General features: G+C 44.0%; 1 protein-coding gene across 21 annotated transcripts in view; it reads left to right on the forward strand.

The window, feature by feature from the left end:
- ATP6V0A1 (ATPase H+ transporting V0 subunit a1) overlaps positions 1–16,745 on the forward strand; it is a gene marked incomplete at both ends in the record, with an annotated part of 62,246 nt that overhangs the window by 33,749 nt on the left and 11,752 nt on the right. For 7 of the 21 annotated variants that reach the window (XM_080713841.1, XM_080713843.1, XM_080713845.1 and 4 more), the window contains 8 exons: positions 612–751; positions 1,025–1,182; positions 1,643–1,733; positions 5,691–5,809; positions 7,475–7,691; positions 8,070–8,177; positions 13,758–13,865; positions 14,875–14,892. In XM_080713841.1, the coding sequence (XP_080569967.1) occupies positions 612–751; positions 1,025–1,182; positions 1,643–1,733; positions 5,691–5,809; positions 7,475–7,691; positions 8,070–8,177; positions 13,758–13,865; positions 14,875–14,892 (959 nt within the window). Of the gene's footprint in view, positions 1–611; positions 752–1,024; positions 1,183–1,642; positions 1,734–5,690; positions 5,810–7,474; positions 7,692–8,069; positions 8,178–9,088; positions 9,164–13,757; positions 13,866–14,874; positions 14,893–16,745 lie in introns of all 21 variants that reach the window. The other 14 variants (XM_080713840.1, XM_080713842.1, XM_080713844.1 and 11 more) reach the window with 5 other exon arrangements.

Here is a 16,745-nt window from a genome sequence, read left to right on the forward strand (position 1 = left end):
CCAAATGCTGGGGTTACAAGCGTGAGCCACCACGCCTGGCCTCTCTTCTCTGTTTAGAGAGTTAATTATTATTAAATCAAGAGTTTGAGGGGCTGGGAGTGTAGCTCAGAAGTAGAGCACTTGCGTACCATGTACATGGTCCTGAAATATTGGGGTGTGATTCCCCAGCCCCCACCCCCCAAAAAAAGAAATCTGAGGACTTTTGTTTAGCTGAAACCTTGGGCAGGACCTGCTTTCCTCAGGTTCCAGGGTTTTCTTCGTTGCCTGACAGCTGTGTTCAGCTCAAAAATGGCTACTACACAAAGAGAAGACACTGGCCTGCCTTAGGAGCAGTGTTTTTGGGTTGGGAAAGGGCCTGGAGGAGCCACTGTCCCCAGGGCTGGCCTGGCAGTTCCTGTGTTCTTAGGGTGATGTGAGAGCAGCAGAACATAGCCTGTCAGCAGCTCTGTGAGACACACAGATCCTGCTGTAAAGGTTTTCCCTGTGAGTCTCTGTCCACCAGCTGAGACCTAAGCCATCTTATCTTGATCTTCCATTGTGGAGAAGATGGTGGCATTTGGGGAATTGTGCTTTTCTGTAACTATGGTTCTCTTTCCTTGGTCTCTGCATAGCTCCGTACACCATCATCACTTTCCCTTTTCTGTTTGCCGTGATGTTTGGGGATTTCGGCCATGGCATTTTGATGACCCTTTTTGCCGTGTGGATGGTGTTAAGGGAGAGCCGGATCCTCTCCCAGAAGAACGAGAATGAGGTAACAGAAATTGAACAGAAGTTGTATGATTTCTCAAGCATTTCGTTATGACAAGTAAGACCTGAAAGTCTTTTATCCACAGATTTATCAAGAGACTAGAGAACTTTATTTTAGAATCCATGTTCTGTACGAGTGGACTTTTAGTGTTGTATCTTCATGTTTAGAAGGCCAGAATAGGGTGAAATCGTGCCTGTGGCTGGTATATTTAAAATAGCATCAGCACAGCATGGACTGCATGGCACATTCTGATGACTTCTTTCTTCTGGTCCCCAGATGTTTAGCACTGTGTTCAGTGGTCGATACATTATTCTGTTGATGGGTGTGTTCTCCATCTACACTGGCCTCATCTACAATGATTGCTTTTCCAAGTCTCTCAATATCTTCGGGTCATCCTGGAGTGTGCGGCCAATGTTCACTTTATCTAATTGGACGTAAGTTGCAGAAGCCATAAGCCGAAGCTTATTCCTTTCATGTTCAGTGATTTGTAAAATAAGTGGTAAACTAACACCATTTTAGGAAATAGTTGAAATTGTCCCTGTTCCAGAAGAATATAGGGACATTTGCCTTATTTATGCTTAAACTCATAAAGTACTTTGTGATTTTTCCAGCAAATTTCAAGGAACTAAGACTTAAGACTTTTCTCTTTTTTTTTGTAAATTAAAAACTGATTTTTACAGACTTCCTTAGTTTTACGTGTGTGTGTTTGTGTGTGTGTGTGTGTGTGTGTGTGTGTGTGTTTGTGTGTGATCCCTTATTCTTCACTACTAGTCCAGTCCCTCCTGTTATTGAAGAGACAATATAGCTATAGCAGTTTCTTCTGAGTTTAGTTTCTGGCTGCCGAAAGTTCTCCTCTCTTGATAATTAAGTATGATTTTTCTCCTAATTTGGTAGGGAGGAAACGCTTCGGGAGAACGCTGTTCTCCAGCTGAACCCTGCCGTTCGTGGAGTGTTTGGTGGACCATACCCTTTTGGCATTGATCCGGTAAGAACACTTTTTTTCTGTATGCTTTCCCCAGAGTTTTCAATTATATCTCTGAAGTGAGAAAATTAAAGATAGTTACTTGATTTTTTTTTTTTTTTTTACACGATACTGGGGATGGAATCCAGGGACATTCTACCTACAAACTACACCCCACCCTATTTTTTATTTATTTATTTTTTGTGTGTGGTATTGGGGATGGAACCCAGGGGCATTCTATCTTCAAACTACACCTCCGCCCTATTTTTCTTTCTTTCTTTTTTTTTTTTTTTTTTTTTTTTGTGTGTGTGTGTGGTATTGGGGATGGAACTCAGGGCCATTCTACCTCTGAGCTACACCCCATCTGAGGCTGGCTTTGAATCTGCAATCCTCCTGTCTCAGCCTCCCAGGTACTGGGATTATAGGCTTGTGCCACCGAACCTGGCTTGTTAATGCTTTTTGATGTGACTATTTTTTATTCTTTAAAATTTAAATCCCAGCCCTATTTTTTATTCTTTATTTTGAAACAGGGTTTCACTGAGTTGCAAAGGGCCTCAGTAAGTAAGTGAGGCTGTTTGCAAACTGTGATCCCCCTGTCTCAGCCTCCCAAATGCTGGGATTACAAGCGTAAGCCACCATGCTTGGCTTACTCTTTTTTTTTTTTTCTTGTGGTACTGGGGTGGAACCTAGGGGCTTTTCTACCTCTGGGCTGTATTCACAGACCTGTTTTATACTTTATTTGGAAACAGGGTCTCACTAAGTTGCTGAGAGCCTCACTAAGTAGCTGAGGCTGGCTTTGAACCTGTGCGATCCTCCTTTCTCAGCCTACCAAGTGCGGGCATTACAGTGCACCACCACACCAGGCTTCTTTATTTTTTTGAAACAAGGTTTCACTAAGTTGCAGAGGACCTCACTAAGTAGCTGACATTGTTTTTATTTATTTATTTATTTATTTATTTTTTGTTGTTGTTTTGTTTTGTTTTAAAAAGAAAAAGAAAAAAGAAAACTTTGATGTACTTGTTCAGAGTATTTCAAAGCCAGAATAGACTCAGGTACCTTGGATGACAAATATTTCTCATATTCTCCCACTCTGCTTTTTTTTTTTTTTTTTTTTTTTTTCTCTAGGCATGTCCTATATCAGAACTACACCGTTAGTCCTATTTTATTTTAATTTGGAAATAGGGTCTTGCTACATTGCTCAGGGCCTCTGTTGCTGAGGCTGGCTTTGAATCTGTGATCCTCCTGTCTCAGCCTCCCAGGTACTGGGATTATAGGCTTGTGCCACCGAGCCTGGCTTGTTAATGCTTTTTTTTTTTTTTTTTTTTGGTGGTACTGGGGTTCCTGGAAGCCCATCTACCTCCGGGCTACACTCCAAGACCTATTTTTTTTTTTTTTATATTTTGAAACAGGGTCTCGTAAGCCAGCGCGGCTGGCTTCGAACCAGCACGATCCTCCTGTCTCCGCCTCCCAAGCGCGGGGATTACAAGCGTGCATCACCACGCCCGGCTTGTTAATGCTTTTTAATATGATGAGTTCATTGTGATCATGTTAAAAAACATGAATTCTGCTTTGCATGGCCTGCCTCAGCAACCTGTTGAGACTCTGTTTAAAAAATAAAAAATAAACTAAGGATGGGGTATAGCTCAACAGTAGAATGCCTTGAGTTCAATCCCCAGTACCAGAAAAGAAGAGGAGTCCTTGCCTTTTAAAGATACTTACTGAGTTAAGTGTAGTGGTGCTCGCCTGTAATGCCAGTGCTTGGGAGGCTGAGACAGGAGGATCGCAGGTTCAAAACCAGCCTCAACAAGTAGAGAGACTCTCATTAGCCTAGTGAGACCCTGTTTTCAACAGAGGGAGAGGCCAGAGGTATTATGCCCCTGGCTTCAATCCCTAGTACCAAAAAAAAAAAAAAAACCACTGAAATGTTTAAAGGTAAAATGACATGGTGTATAGATTTTGCTTCAAAATAATATAGTGGTGCAGAGTGGGGATAATGAAACAAGATTGGCATGAGTTCATAAATTGATAGTAATTTTTGAAGATCACTGATAGGTATGTGGGAGTTTGTTATACTATTCTATTTCAATAAATATTCAGGATTGTTCTTAATTTAAAGAGAAAAAAAAAAAAAAAAACTAGCCAAGCATGGTGGTGTACAGCTGTAATCCCAGCTACTTGGGAGGCTAAGGCAGAGGGAACTCAAGTTTAAGGTTAGCCTGGGCAACTTAACAAGACTCTTTCTGAAGCCAGATGTGGTGGCACATACCTGTAAACCTAGTACTTTGGAGGCTGAGACATGAGGATCTCAGGTTCAAAACCAGCCTCAGTAACTTAGGCCCTCTGAAACTTAGTGTGACCCTGTTTTTTTTTCTTTTTTCTTTTTTTGATGTTACTGGCAATTGAACTTGGGGGCATTCTACCTCTGAGCTATACCCTCACCCAATTTTATTAATTAATTAATTAATTTATTTATTTATTTATTTATTTATTTAGGTACTGGGGATGGAACCTAGGGGCATTCTACCTCCAAGCTATACCCACCCAGCCCTATTTTTTATTCTTTATTTTGAAACAGAGTTGCAAAGGGCTCACTAAGTAGTAGTTGAGACTGTCTGCAAACAGTGATTCTCCTGTCTCAGCCTCCCAAATGCTGGGATAGCAAGCCTGTGCCACCACACCAGGCCTTATTTTTTATTTTGAAACAAGGTTTCACTAAGTTGCTGAGGCTAGCCATAAACCTAAAATCCTCCTGTCTGGAGGATCATGCTGGTTCGAAGCCAGCCTCAGCTGGCTTAAGAGACCCTGTTTCCAAATAAAATATAAAATAGGTCTGGGAATGTAGCCTGGAGGTAGAAGAGTTCCATCCTCAGTACCACCAAAATAAATAAACAAACAAACAACAAAGATCCTCCTGTCTCAGCCTCTCAAAAACTGAGATTACAAGCATGTACCACCATTCCCAGCTGATACTGTTTTAAAATTTAAAAAATAAGCCAGGCGTGGTGGCACATGCTTGTAATCCCAGCATTTTGGGAGGCTGAGACCGGAGGGTCACTGTTCTCGGACAGCCTCGGCTACTTAGTGAGGCCCTCCACAACTTAGTAAGACCCTGTTTTAAAATAAAGAATAAAAAATAGGACAAGGGATGTAGCTTGGAGGTCAAATTCCCTTTGGTTCCATCCCCAGACCCGCCAAAAAAAAAAAAAAAAAAAACCCCAAAAAACTAAATCGGCCTGTGGTATAGCTCAGAGATAGAACAGATACACATAGAACAGACACACACACACACACACACACACACACACACACACACACATTCGCGCGTGCCCCCCCCCTCCAGGCATAGTGGCGCACGCTTGTAATCCCAGTACTAGGGAGGCTGAGACAGGAGGATCTCGCAGGTTCGAAGCCAGCCTCAGCTACTTAGTGAGGCCCTCAGCAAGTTAGTGAGATCCTGTTTAAAAATACAGAATAAAAAATAGGGATCAAAGGCCAGGCATGGTGGCGCACGCTTGTAATCCCCACGCTTGGGAGGCAGAGACAGGAGGATCGCGCAGGTTCGAAGCCAGCCGCACTGGCTTAAGAGACCCTGTTTCCAAAATATAAAATAGGTCTGGGAGTGTAGCCCGGAGGTAGAAGGGCTTCCAGGAACCCCAGTACCACAAAAAAAAAAAAAAAAAAAAAAAAAAAAAAAAAAAATAGGGATCAAGGTGTAGCTTGGAGACTAAATGCCCCTGGGTTCTATCCCCAGTACTGCCCCCCCCCCCAAACTGATCCCTTTTTATTTTTTATTTTGAAATGGGCCTTAGTTGCTCTGGATGGCCTTGAACCTGATATTCTCTTGCCTCAGCCTCCCCAGTAGCTGGAATCACAGGCTTAAATGACCATGCCCAGCCAAAAAAACCTTTTAATCAGATGAACACTGGTTTCCCATTTGAGAATTCTGTGTGTGATACCTTTTTGTTTTTTGGGTTATGACAGATTTGGAACATCGCTACCAATAAACTGACCTTCCTTAACTCCTTTAAGATGAAGATGTCTGTTATTCTTGGTATTATCCATATGATGTTTGGAGTCATCCTGAGCCTTTTCAACCATATGTGAGTTGCTCTGTCCTGTCTTACAAATGTGCGTAGTTAATTTATTTTATTTTATTTTATTTTATTTTTTGGTATATTGTAGTCATATATATATATATATTTTTTTTCGGTGGTACTGGGGTTCCTGGAAACCCTTCTACCTCCAGGCTATACTCCCAGACCTGTTTTTATAGTTTTATTTGGAAACAGGGTCTCTTAAGCCAGTGTGGCTGGCTTTGTACCTGCGATCCTCCTGTCTCCGCCTCCCAAGAGCAGGGATTACAAGCGTGCGCCACCACGCCCGGCTTAGTCATACATCTTAATGGGGTAAAAGATGGTAGAGGCATACGTACGCACATCACTACTTAATTTAGATAATCTTTTTTTTTTTTGTACTGTTGATTGAACTCAGAGCTATTCTACCTCTGAGCTATACCCCCAGCTCTTTTTTATATTTTGAAATTTGCCGAATTGCTGAGGGCCTTGCTAAGTTGCTGAGGCTGGCCTCAAACCTCTGATTCTCCTGTCTCAGCGTCCCAAGTACTAGGATTATAGGCATGTGCCACCACACCATCTTAGATAAAGCTTTTGCCTAAAGAAATCATAACATCTTATTTTATTTTATTTTTGCAGTACTGGGGATGGAACCCAGGGGCATTGTACCTCTGAGCTACATTATTTTTTATTTTTTTATTCTTTATTTTGAAACAGGATCTCTCTAAGTAGTAGAGGGCCTCACTAAGTGGCTGAGGTTGGCCACGAACTCAAATCCTCCTGTCTTAGCCTCCAAAGTTCTGGGATTACAAGCGTGCACCACCACGCCTGGCTCCAGAAGTAATTTTATAAAAATCTTATGATCTTGTCCAGGTGTGGTGGTGCATGCCTGTAATCCCAGTACTTTGGAGGCTGAGATAGGAGGATTGCAGGTTCTTGGCCAGCCTCTGTTACTTAGTGAGACCTTGTTTCAAAATAAAGAATAAAAAATAGCGTTGTGGGTATAGCTCAGAGGTAGAATGCCTCTGAGTTCCAACTTTAGTACTGTAAAAAAAAAAAAACCACAAAAAAACTCCAGAAAACTCATGGTTTTTAAATGAGGCTGAATATTACTCTCTTAACTGTTTGCAGTTACAATAAAAATCTTTGGAAAAAAACCAGCAATTTTCATCAAGTTGAGTAAACTCTTTTTTCTTCCTCCATGTGTAATTCAAGGAAGTGATCTCAAAGTACACTAGATTTTTCAGTCTCTTTCTCACTGAGAGAGTGATAGGTGTGGTTCTGGTGCCAAAAGTTTGAAAGGGAATAGTTAATCCTGTCCCTGTTGCTTCATGGGCTTCTTGCCGCTGCCTCTTAAAAGGGATACAGACAAGTTGGGCATGGTGGCACATACCTGCAGTTATCTCAGTACTTGGGAGGCTAAGATAGGAGGATTGTAGGTTCAAAGTCAGCCTCAGCAACTTAGTGAGACCCTATTTCAAAGTAAAAAATAAAATAGGGCTCGGGGTGTATCTTGGAGGTAGAGCACCCTTGGGTTCAGTCCCCAGCATTACAAATAAATAAAGTGATATGGACAGATTGAAGGAGCATTAGCTGGAAAAATCTAGTGAACATTCCACTCAGTGAAGGAAGGGCCCTGGGTCTATTCACCCTTAACATTTTTTTTGTGTGTGTGTCTCTTTCTCCTTTTAGCTATTTCAGGAAGCCCCTGAATATCTACTTTGGATTTATTCCTGAAATAATCTTCATGTCCTCTTTGTTCGGCTACTTGGTTATCCTTATTTTTTATAAGTGGACAGCCTACGATGCTCATACCTCTAAGGATGCACCGAGCCTTCTGATCCATTTTATAAACATGTTTCTCTTTTTCTACCCGGAATCTGGCATCTCAATGCTGTATTCTGGACAGGTATGTCAACCTAGGAAATGGCTACCGTAGGTGTTTACCCTAGGTCAGGAAACCAGATGTTCCTATGACCCTAAAAAAACCCTAAGATCACTTCTGTAAGTGTTTGGTTTTCAGCCCATACATCCAGCTCTGAATTTGGATTGTCCTCCCTACCTTGGGAGGGTTCACTAATTTATATATCTAGAAAGGATAGACTTTAGAACTGCCGTTGATGAGATAATGCTTGGTCTTGTCATAGCATCTAAGAATTTTTAGAAACTAGTGTTCTCTGTAAAACAGTATGAAAGAACTGCTTAGAGGAACTTCGTGCTGGAAGTAGAAGCTACATATTTGATGAACGGACTTGTATGTGATACCCCTTGTATTCCATCTTTACAGAAAGGAATTCAGTGTTTCCTGGTAGTGGTTGCTATACTGTGTGTACCTTGGATGCTGTTGGTTAAGCCACTAATTCTTCGCCATCAATATTTGAGGAAGAAGCATTTGGTGAGTGTATTTCTACTGCTGAAAGTTACTAAACTTTTTTTTTTTTTTAAGATCAGGGGAACAGGGCTGAAGATGTATTTCAGGGGTAGAGCACTTGCCTAGCATGTGTGAGGCCCTGGGTTCAATTCCCAGCACCCGCCTCCCCAATCAAGGTAATTCCCCAGAACATATAATTACTGTGCAAAAACCTGTACACTCTTGAAACACATTAATGTTATATCCCAGCATGAGCATTGGGCATACCAAAGTCAAAGAAATATGTATTTGCTGCTCAAACATCTGGCTTCATCTTTGAATGACTTTGAGTTAGAAAGAACCAGTCATAAGTTTTTTCCTTCCACGATCATACTTCATTCACGCCGTGCTAAGCAGAATCCAGGCCTGGGCCTGTCTAGAGGCAGCATCCGCCAAAACAAGGCCACGAGAGCGGCCGACGGGTGAACCCACTCATGTGGTTTGCCTGGGCAACCACAGGACTGACACTGAGGCTCTTTTTTTTTTTTTTTAAATGATATTTTCACCAACCAAAACATCCGCAGAAAGGGTGTGGTTTTTTTTTTCTATTTAAGAAGCACTATATATATATTGATATGTATTTTTTTATTTGATGCGTGTGTGCATAAGAGTTACACACACACAATTAAGTTTGCCAAACTTTCAGTATGTATATGATTTCTGGTTATCTCGTAATGCTTACTGCGCTGCTCGGGAAAGCCCAAGAGATCTTGTTGCATGCCTCTCGTGTGGCTGTGAGATGATCCCTCCTGTTGGAGAGCAGCTGAGTTACAAGCCCCTCCTTCTCCCTTTTCTGACCATCTTCATCCTTCCATGTACCCTCCATTCGTCTCCCCCTTCCCTCTCTCCCTCTTTTGTTTTCTTCTCCCTTCTTCTTTTCTCTCATTCACTATCAGGAAGGGCAGCCTGTGGAGGCCCCAGTCAGCCCCACCCCGAGCCAACAGGGAGTAGAGGCAGCAGCGGCTGCAACAGTGAGTGAATTAAATCCAGCAAACCAAAGATTTTGTCTAAAGAGGTGGCAAACAGTGCAGCAGGATCCTTTTTGACACTATCGAGAGCATGGGACATGTGTGCTCTTGGGAAGAGTACGTCCTTGTTACTCATTGACACGATAACAGAAGAGCGTCCCACCTCTTAAGAATAGATTCTGGTATCATCTTGACAGTATCGGGCTCCTGAGTTCCTATTCAGATATGTAAGTACAGTTCCACCCATGGGGACCAAGTGGCTGTTGTGCTCTGAGCCCCGTCATCTTAATCCAAGAAGCTCTTGGAGCCATCCACCTTTGTGTCTGTATTTGTGACCATGTGTTGGATGATTTTTCAACATGGAGGCAAGAAAACCTCTGTAATTCTCGATCAACTTCCCTATGCTCTAGAGCTGGACGTCAGAGTGGTGCTTGGACGTTGGTCCTTTTCAGCAGTGCCTTGCCCTCTTTACAGTGAGAGCATATACACGTCCTTTTTCGTGAGAGACTCAGAAGCCCTCAGCTGTTGGAGGCTTTCGCTTCCCCGTGTGCTGAGTGCCTGCGGTCTATGAGGGCAGCAACCAAAGTCATCTTCTGTCTTGATCTTCCCCACTTCTGATACTAACTTGTAATTTAGTAACGGCACTTTGGTAAGCATTTGAATGCTTCTAATGTCTGTAAAAACATCTTTTAACCACAATCTTATAATGCACTAGTATAAAATTAGCTCAATATATTCTACATTATGAATCATAAGATTAAAATAAATCTTACTGGTGGTGATAACTTGTGTACTACCAAGGACTATAAGCAATGTACTCCCTTAAGGAAAATGGAGTATTTAGATGGATGACCTTTTTTCCTGATCATTTTAAATGTGGAAAACCTCTTAGCCATCTTACTAGAACTAAAGAAGCTGATATTTTGGATCAGAAGATATTTTAATCTTGTTGCTTAAAATTATTTCCAGTAGAAATTTACTCTCTCCTTTCCTGTGAAAAATAAAGCCCTTAAAGCACATACTGCCCGTTGCTAGTGCCCTCTCTTCGTACTCTTCTTCCTGCCAGTCTTAGCGTCACGAAGCGCTTCCGATTCTTCGTGCTGTTGAAGCTGGTGCTGACTTCCATGATAAACTCCAAGTTAAAAATCCCCAGTCTGGATCCGCATTCTGTGCATTCATAGAGTCTTATTGCACTGGGTCTTTAACCTAACATGTTCCTCGAGAGTAGCCGACAACCGCAGAATGATCACTCTTAAGGAGATGAACGCTGGTCTGTTTTTGTTCTGTGTCCTGTCTTCTTGATTGTAAGTGGTAAATCACAGTTTAATTTCTCTTTTCACTTTTGTGCTGATGTGTGTCTCTCATCCTCCTCCCTGTAACTCTTACTTTCTGCGCTCTGAAGGGCTACTCCTTAGTATCTGGCTGGGAGATTTAACCTGTTTGCCCTTATCTTATCTGCTTATTGGGGAGCTTGAGAAAGGCCTTCTACTTTGGAAATCGAAGCCTTCTTTCTCTACCCTGTAATCCAGCCGAGGACACAGTGGAGTCCCCTCCTGTGCAATTTTTCATACTTTAGCCCTCCTTCTGAGGGTGGTTAGGGGCTATTTGTGCCTTATTTGGAGATGCTCAAGTTTTGGTGGTTCCCAAATCTGACTACACATCAGAATCACCTGGTGAACTTCTAATTTGTTTTCTAGGTTGCTGAAACAAAACAGACAAGTGAGAGAAATAAAAGTGACGCGTAATGCTACAGCCTGGACAGTTCCCTATTGACATTTAAAAAATAAAAGCCAGGCATGGTGGTGCACACTTGTAATCCCATCATTTGGGAGGCTGAGACAGGAGGATCACCGTCCACAGACAGCCTCAGCTACTTAGTGAGGCCCTCTGCATCTTAGTGAGATCCTGCTTCAAACTAAAGAATAAAAAATAGGGCTGGGTGTATAGCTGGAAGGTAGAATGCCCCTGAGTTCCATCCCCAGTACCATAAATAAACCATATATATATATATATATATATATATCAGCCAGGCGTGGTGGCACATGCCTATAATCTCAGTACTGAGAGGCTGAGACTGGAGGATTGCAGATTTGCGGCCAACCTCAGTAATTTTGTGAGGTCCTGTTTCAAAATAAAAAATAAAGCAAGTCATGTTGGTGCACTCTTGTAATCCCAGTACTTGGGAGGCTGAGACAAGGAGGATCGCAGATTCACGGCCAACCTCAGAAATTTAGTGAGGAAGCCAGGTATGGTGGCACACGCTTGTAATTCCCTCACTTGGGAGGCAGAGACAGGAGGATCGCGCAGATTTGAAGCCAGCCTTGCTGGCTTAAGAGACCCTGTTTCCAAATAAAATATATTAAAAAAAAAATAGGTCTGGGAGTATAGCCTGGAGGTAGAAGGGTTCCATCCCCAGTACCACCAAAATAAATAAATAAATAAATAAATAAAATCAAATAAATAAATAAATAACAAAATAAATAAATAAATAAATAAAATAGGGCTGGGGTGTAGCTTCCAGTATCCAGGAGACTGAGACAGGAGGATCGCAGTTGCTGCCAGGCTTCTTCAGCTACTTTGTGAGGCCTTTTGCAACTTAGTTAAGACCCTGTCTCAAAATAAAGAATAAAAAATAGGGCTGGGGGTGTAGCTCGGAGGTAGAATGCCCCTGGGTTCTATTCCCAGTATGGCAAATAAATAAATAAATAAATGTAAAAAAATTAAATAGGGCTGGAAGTGTAACTCAGAGATAGAATGCCCCAGGTTCATTCCCAGTACCACAATCGATCAGTCAGTCAGTCAATGTAGAAAAATAAAATAGGGCTGGAGGTATAGCTCATAGGTAGAATGCCCCTGGGTTCAATCTCTAGTAGAAAGGAAGGGAGGGTGGGTGGGCTAGGGATATGGCTTAGAGATAGAATGCCCCTGTTTCATTCTCCAGTAACCCCCCCTCCCCAAAAAAAGTCTGAGGTATAGGTCAGGGGTACAATGCCCTTGGTTTCAATCCCTAGTACCAAAATCAAACAAACAAACAAAAAAGCCACTTCCAAGGTAATGATTCCAAAGCTACTGGTTCTTTGACCAGCCTGTGAAGGTCATTACTAGAAGAGAGAGAATCTATGCAAGCACTGGGGACTGAGCTGGTCATGAGCTATGGTAAGAGGGCACCCCAGCTGGGCATAGTGGTGCACACTTGTAATCCCAGCATTCGGGAGGCTGAGACAGGAGGATCGTGGTTCTTGTACAGCCTCAGCTACCTAGGCCCTCTGCAACTCAGTGAGACCCTGTTTCAAAATAAAGACTAAAAAATAGGGCTGAGGGTGTAGCTTGGAGGTGGAATGCCCCTGGGTTCCATCCCCAGTACCACACACAGAAAAAAAGAGGGCACCCCAAAAGGGGAAGCTTAATGCTGCTGCCCTGAAGGCCATTTTGCAGGAGAGTGGTCCTCCAGCTTGGGCCCGACAGAGACCATATGAAGCAGTCTCGGCTGCTGTTCAGCTTCCCTTTCACTCTGCCTCAGGTTGGCACTAACTGGCATCTCTCAGACTTAACCCAGTTCTGCCTGGTTTTTGTACCCAGGGAGTCCTTTGGCCTTATTAAGCCCCTTTAAAAAAAATAATCTAAGTTGACCTTAAAATTCTGTGAACAGAGATCTTCCTGAAGACTGTACTTGTGAAGAGAGAAGAAACAAATATCTAGCCAGCAGTTGCTGTGTATGTGCAGAAGAGTGAGTGTGTGTGTGTGTGTGTGTAACAAAGGCATGAACTCAGGGGATTCTACCTCCAAGCTAAACCCCAGTCCTATTTTTTTTTTTTTTTTTTTTTTGAAACAGGGTCTTGCTAGGCTAATGAGAGTCTCACTACTTCCTTATGCTGGCCTCGAACCTGCGATCCTTTTGTCTCTGCCTCCCAAGTACTGGGGTTACATGTGTGCTCCACCATGCCCCGCTAAAGGAAGACTCGTTACATTCCATAACCAACCCTCTGAAGGAAAAGAGTCTCTTTGCTCAATTTCTTGACTCAGTATTTTTTAGCCACAAATTAATGTATATGAAGCTTTTTTTTTTCTTTCTTCTCTGACCTCGAGAGTCCTTTGTTCCTGGGCAGAGACCTGGTACATTTCTGGGAGAGGTGGCTGGAACTCTCAGGCTCCTGGTGAAAGCTTATCAGAGCAGGGTACACTCACCATGTCTTTGGTTCCCCTCTCTCTTAGAAGCTCTAATCTTTAGTTCCAGCAGGTGCAGGCCCTTGCAGCCTTTACAGATAGAGCTGCACTTGTTATGAGAGTCTGTTCTTACTCAGCTTTTCATTCATGCAGGGTTCTCGGTTAGCCTTGACCAAGGCGAGTTCGGCACCTCTTGGTGCAGCTGGATGAGGTGGTGAATGCAGGTTACCACCTGTAGGGGCTGGGGTGGTGGCGGTTGGGGTGGGAACAGTTGTTGTTTTTTTACCTAACTGTTCAATCAGTGGATTTTACCTTTGTTGTTAGGATATGTGCCTTGCTGAGGTTTGAATGTACTAACCATCGCCCTTCCCCACCTCGCAGAATGTGACAGTAAAGCCCAGGCAAATTCTACTCTTTCTGTTCATCTGTGTAGGGAACTCTCAACTTTGGTGGGATCAGGGTGGGCAACGGACCAACAGAGGAGGATGCTGAGATCATTCAGCATGACCAGCTCTCCACCCATTCAGAGGACGCGGAAGAGGTAAGGTCCAGCGGCGTGGGCTTCCTCTCCTTCCACGTTGGGTCAGCCCTGGTCTTGTTTTCCTAAGAGGCTTACTCCAGTCTTCTTGAAAAATAAAAATACTAACAATCGGCCTGCCTTCTGGACTGCATAGGGCACCACAGCTTTTTCTGTGGGCCCTTGCTTTAACCCCAGGGGTTCCCCGCAGAGCTGGGAGCAGCTTTGCTTTGCTCTTCTTGAATTCTTGCAAGTGGTGCCTGCAGCACTGTGCATGCGACCTCAACTGTGAACCGCTCTCCTTGGCCCAGGCAGCACCCAGCTCCCAGCTCTTGTTACCAGAAGCAGAACGCTGAGAATAGCTTCTTCATTCCTTGGTCCTTCCAAGAACTGCTCGAGGTGCACTGCTGACCAGCTGCACTCAGTGGTACGTTTTAAGTCCTATGCCACTGATGTCTTCTTGTAGCAGATATCCTGTTTGAGGGTTGTTGTTGTTTTTTTCCCCCTCCTGTCTTTTTATAGGGAGAGTGGAAAGGAGTCGGACACTTGCGACTCTACTTCCAGGCCCAGTTATTTAAACCCACTCTCCTTGCCTGACAACTCATAGTACAAAGCCTCCGAACTGGACTATTAAATCTTACCTGTTCAGTCTGTTCATTAAAACAGAATTTCTTTTTTTCTTCTATTTTTGGTTTTTATGTTTTGAGGGGCTTTCTATATTGCCCAATCTGGCCTTGAACTTGTGGTCCTTTGGCTTCATAGAATGTTCATCCTTAAATAGACTAGGAGCGGACTCAGGTTGGGCTTTTCAGTCTCTCTGACCCCTTTTACCTATGTATGTGATTATTTTAATTGCAAAAATATGGACCTTACTGCTCTAAATTCCTACTGATTTCACTTTGTGTGTACGGGCCAACTTGTTAGCCCGTTTAACAATAACAGCGTCCCAGGAAGCAGTCAGTAGTATGTGCTCATAACTTGTGACCTTGTGTGTGGCATGCCTTCCCACTAAGTGTACATTTGTGTTTTCAAGCCTACCGAGGATGAAGTGGTAAGACAAAAGCCTTCCTGTTTATCTGGGGGCTTCTTTTTTCCCATTCTTGTGATCATTCTCCTGCCCCTGCTGTACCCCGGGCCACACACATGACACCTGCGTCCTGCATCTCACTGGCCATTTCTAACTAGTTTGTGAGCCTGTGTTCTGAAAAAGCTCATCTCCATTAACTGCATCTCATATTGGTCACCTCTGTCTTGTGTCATTGACTTTGCTGATCTAATACTCTGGGAGTGACTTTGAAGGAGCTGCAAGTAATGTCTGCACTGGCATTCTTGAAGGGCCTCCGCTTCCTCTCCTGTGATGTCCCGGCTGCTCTGCCATGGGGTAGCTGTCTCTGGCCTGCCCTCTGAGCGCTTCTGAGCGAGGCTCGCCCTTCCTCCCTCCCTTCTGAGATGCAGCCAGCCTCTTCCTGCTGCCCTCATCCCCTTGATGGTGCTTTGCCACAGGACCGCGGGGCCTTGCTCGGAGTCAGCTCTGCCTTCCTGTGACCCATTGATAGGTGGACAGCTTTCAGAAGGAGGCTTTGCCTCTCAGATGTATCCCAGGAAAAACAGCCCACCTGGTGGAAGGGGTTCATGTCTCAGGCACACATAAAGAACAAGAGAGAGTGAAAAGAGGGTTGGCTAAATGTGCAGGCCATGCCTAGAGTAGGAGGCCCTCTGCTCGGCGGTGACCCACAGTGTTCTGAATTTGGTTTTTTAAAGGCCTTGCTGCACTGTTTGCATCTTTCCCCCAAACATCTCTAAAAGCCCAGACCTATGAACTTTCCTTTTCCTGGCTCTCCTGGTCCTTTCCAAGGGCAGTGGGATAGGAATAGGAAATCTTTGCTGTTCTGTGTAAAAACAGGCAGTACTTGGTCATCCTGATGTTGGGAGACTGCGTTTTTGCTCCTGCTCTGCTCATCTGTGCAGTTGCTGGCTGAGCTGCCTGGCATGACTGGGGGGACAGGTGTTCCACGCTGGCAAGGAGCCCACCCTCTCCCAGAATCACCACCTCCAATTAACAGGATTGCTTTCTAAACACCTTCCTCAATGTGCACCCTGTGCCATGGTCATTCTCAAAACTGCCCAGCCATGTCCTGGAGGGCTGGGCACACACAGGAAATAGACTCTAACGCAGCCTGTCCAGGCTTCAACCACCCACCTCACCCAGGGACTGAGCTTCCCTTGCCTCCTTGGTAGTCACGACGTTGCATCTTTATCAGGAACAGACGCTCCACAGCCAATTTAGATAACTATGGCAGTTACCCAGTGATTTCAAACAAAACAAATTCTTAAAAAAATATTCAAAGCTGGCCATGGTGGTGCCCACCTGTCATCTCAGTACTTAGGAGGCTAAGAGGAGGATCAGAGATTGGAGGACAGCCTCAGCAATGTCATGAGACTCTGAGAAACCTAGCAAAGCACTGTTTGCAAACAAAAAAATAAAAAGAGCAAGCCTACTTTTAGAATTTTCCCATTTTGCTTGTCTATGAAAACTCATTTGCTCCTTGCAGGGTCCCTCCCCAAGCACTCCGTCCAGCCGCAGCCAGGGCCAGCCCACTGGGTAGTGCTGTAACCACTCAGCAGGGGTCAGTGGCCCCTCCCCACTGTGGCTTCTCAGCAGGTACATTCAGCTGCCTGGCCACCTACTCACCCACCTGTCCATCCATCCATCCATTCATAGGTCACCTGCATGTCATGCACTTTGTTTAGTGTTGTGGAAACTGAGAGAAGAAAAACACAGTTCTTGCCTTTGAGGATCCCCAACGTGGAGAGGCAGTCCAGCTGACAGGTGCTGCGATAGGCGTCACCCAGGATGCCATGAGAGCGCAGAAAGAGCGCCTGACACACCCTGGGTGAGGTTGG

This window comes from Muscardinus avellanarius (assembly GCF_963383645.1).
Source record: "Muscardinus avellanarius genome assembly, chromosome: 16".
Taxonomy (NCBI): Eukaryota; Metazoa; Chordata; class Mammalia; order Rodentia; family Gliridae; genus Muscardinus; species Muscardinus avellanarius.